This window comes from Neopsephotus bourkii, unplaced genomic scaffold (genome assembly GCF_033783945.1).
Source record: "Neopsephotus bourkii isolate Nb327-2 ecotype Australia unplaced genomic scaffold, CSIRO-AGI_Nbou_v1 NB_659, whole genome shotgun sequence".
Classification (NCBI taxonomy): Eukaryota; Metazoa; Chordata; class Aves; order Psittaciformes; family Psittacidae; genus Neopsephotus; species Neopsephotus bourkii.
The window spans coordinates 6,355,914-6,359,432 of record NW_026901158.1 but is presented as its reverse complement, the minus strand read 5'-3'; the positions used below and the strand labels follow the sequence as shown (position 1 = coordinate 6,359,432).

The 3,519-nt window shown below is 58.5% G+C and overlaps 1 protein-coding gene across 1 annotated transcript; it reads left to right on the top strand.

The window, feature by feature from the left end:
- The first annotated feature begins 816 nt into the window (after positions 1-816).
- NAIF1 (nuclear apoptosis inducing factor 1) lies at positions 817-3,240 on the top strand. The gene is made up of 2 exons (XM_061352901.1): positions 817-1,352; positions 2,309-3,240. Exons 1-2 carry the CDS (start codon positions 845-847, stop codon positions 2,770-2,772), a joined length of 972 nt encoding a protein of 323 aa, XP_061208885.1. The 5' UTR covers positions 817-844; the 3' UTR covers positions 2,773-3,240.
- The last annotated feature ends 279 nt before the right edge of the window (positions 3,241-3,519 follow it).

The window sequence follows — 3,519 nt, the reverse complement described above, 5'->3', positions numbered from 1 at the left end:
CGCCCCGCACCGGCAAATGGCGGCGCTTCCGCCTCCCGCGGCAGCACACGCGCCGCTTCCGCCTTCGCGCCAACCGCCGCAACTGCCAATGGCAGCGGCCCCCCGCGAGGTGGGCGGGGGTGACGTCAGAGAAACGCCTTCTCCGTCCCACCAATCGGAAAGGAAATACCAGCCGGGAAGGAAGGGGGCGGTAAAAGCACCCTAGGCGAAACTCCCATTGGTTAAACCCCGCGGAAGGCGGGGATAGAGACAAACCTCCAATCAGGTTTCGAGCCCGGAGTCATTTCGAGCTTGACGGACGTGGCATGTAGCCAATAGCGTCGAAACGAAGAGGAGCCCTGTGTTGATGGACGGCTGACGCAGCCAATGGGATCAGAGCATAGGCGGGCCCAGCCCCCTCAGCTGCCTCACGCAGGCCCAGTGTCCTGAGCCAAGGGAGGAGGCGAGGCCGCCCCTTGGCCCCACCCCGACGGGGCAACTCGGCTGACCAATGACAGCGCCGCTCTGCCGGCGAGAGGCGGGCCCTTCCGCCTGAGTGACAGGAGGACAGCCCAATCAGACGAGGCAGGAAAGGGGGCTGATTCTGGAAGCCATTACGCCAGTGTCGCAGGGTGGAGGCCGTTGAGCGGGGCTCGCTGTGTGGCTGCGGTACGCAATTTGCGTATCGTTAGCGGTGCTAAGGGGGGGGAGCGGGGTGGGGGGGCGGACACCTCGGGGCCTTGAGGGACCCCGGGGGTGAGGAGGCCCGGGGGGGGGCGGCCGGCCCAACCTCCCCTAGACCCCCCCCCTGACCCGCAGGAGCCCCCCTCATAGCCCCCTATTGAGTGTCCCCCCCCCTGTGGCCATGGCGTCTCCCCCGGCTCCCCCAGCCAAGAAGCGGAAGATGAACTTCTCGGAGCGGGAGGTGGAGATCATCGTGGAGGAGCTGGAGCGGGGCAAGCACCTCCTCATCAACCACTTCAACGCCGGCGTCCCCTTGGCCGCCAAGGCCGCGGCCTGGCACGACATCCTGCGCCGCGTCAACGCCGTCGCCACGTGCCACCGCGAGCTGCCCGAGGTCAAGAAGAAGTGGTCGGATCTCAAGACCGAGGTGCGGCGGAAAGTGGCCCAGGTGCGGGCCGCCATGGAAGGGGGAAGCGACGGCCACAACGGCGGCGGTGGCAACGGGACGGAGAGCGAGGACCCGACGGGCGCCGCGGCCGCCCCTGTTATCCTGACCCCCATGCAGCAGCGCATCTGTAACCTGCTGGGAGAAGCCACCATCATCAGTTTGCCGAGTGGGGACTGCAGCGCGGGTGACGGGAGCGAGATACCCATCACCGCGGCAGCCACCACGGTCACCCTGACCCAGAGTGAGTGCTGCGCCTGCTGGAGAGGCACTGGTCTCAGTAACAAGGGACATTGGTACCCGCCTGGGCGCTGTATGGGGAAAGCCCCAGCAAAAAGAACCCTCCCCTGTCTCTGTTTGGAAAATGGCATTCCCAGTATGTCCTTGTGCTGTAGGGAATGGCTGCAGGGTACACATATATAGTGGCTGAGCTCAGCCTTAAGGACAAGGGAAGCAAATAGAGCAGCCTTCCAGTATGTGAAGGGGGCTACAAGGATGCTGGAGGGACTCCTCATTAGGGACTGTAGTGATAGGCCAAGGGGTAACGGGTTCAAACCCAAACAGGGGAAGTTTAGATTGGGTATAAGGAATAAGTTCTTTACTGTAAGGGTGGTGAGGCACTGGAATGGGTTGCCCAGGGAGGCTGTGAATGCTCCATCCCTGGCAGTGTTCAAGGCCAGCTTGGACAGAGCCTTGGGCGGCATGATCTAGTGTGAGGTGTCCCTGCCCATGGCAGGGGGTTGGAACTGGATGATCTCAAGGTCCTTTCCAACCCAAACCATTCTATGACTCTAAATATCCTTTGCACCTCACAGATCTCCAGTCCCCCTTTCTGGGGACAGAAACAGGAGGAAAAGCATCTCCAGGGCTGGTTCCCCACTCTGCCCCATGGTCACAAGTGCCACTCAGGGTCTTGTCTTTGCCCTGACGTCATTGGTGAATGCTGCTGGGAAAGATTGTTTGAACTGGAGGCTGAGAAATGGTTTTGTCTGGACAGATAAGGCATGGCCTGTTCCTTCGGACTGTACAGTCTAGGAGGAAGGGTGAATGAGGGTGGAGTAGACTTCAATAGGTCATTTTGTGCATTGGTGGTTGTATGTTATCTCAGGGAGCAGGCAGTATTCTTGTGATAGCCATTGAATAGTCCCATAGATAAACCTCCCAGCTCCGGCTCACCCCCTTTGTGTCCTTTGTTCTCAGTTCCTGCAGAGACAACCTACCACAGCCTGGAGGACGGGGTCGTGGAGTACTGCACGACAGAAGCCCCCGCCACAGTCACCGCAGAGGCACCTCTGGAGATGATGGCGCATCAGCACGAAGTGGCTGCGAAACCCCAGGAGCTGAAGAGCCGAATCGCTCTGAACTCGGCCAAGCTCTTGCAGGAGCAGCGCGTGACCAACCTGCACGTGAAGGAGATTGCCCAGCACTTGGAGCAGCAGAATGACTTGCTTCAGATGATCCGGCGCTCTCAGGAGGTGCAGGCGTGCGCCCAGGAGCGACAGGCACAAGCCATGGAAGGAACGCAGGCAGCGCTGAGCGCCCTCATCCAGGTCCTCCGCCCCATGATTAAGGACTTCCGTCGGTTTCTGCAGAGCAATACACCCAGCCCGTCGGTCACCACTGACCCCAGCCAGACGGGGCAGCAGGATGGCATGATCCAGTGAAGGAAACAGGGATGGGAGGGGAGGTTTAGTTGGGCTATTGGGGAGAAAAATCTCTTCACGGAAAGGCTTGTCCTGCACTGGAAGTGGTGGAGACACCCAGGGAAGTGGTGGAGACACCAAGACATGTTCATGTGGCGCTTAGGGATGTGGTTTCATGGTGGACTTGGCAGCACTGGACTCGATGATTGTAATGGGGCTTTCCCAACCTGAGCTCTTCTATGGGACATCTGTCTGGGGGGAAAAAGCCTGCTGGTGCTGCTGGAGGACCCAGGGGGTGTCAGTGTGACATGGCTTGCCTTGGAGTCTGAGCCTAAACAGCTTTCTTTCTCTGCTAATCGTATGCTAATCTGCCTTTTCAGACTCCTCAGAGAGCCATAGCAGGATGCGTAATAAACCAGGAACTTACCAGTGGTTGCTTTAGTTCCTCAAACAATGGAGTTGTTATTAAAAAAAACAGTTATTTTTTAAGTTTCTGTTTGAAAATCCCTCTCCTCAGTGTGGCACCTCTGTCCTTCCCTCTCACTCTACAGCCTTTAACTGACTTCTAACATGGAGAGCCTTATGCTATCAAGGCACTGCAGCTACCAGGGTACAGTTGTCACCAGCAGTGCATGGCAGTGAATGAATTTCTGTCTCTTGCTGAAAGCACTTAGTGGAAACCTGGTACCAGATGTGGTGCAGCCTTCTCTCTGCACTGCGAGTTATGGATACTGCTCTTGCAGTGTGACATCCAGCCCGTGCAGACCA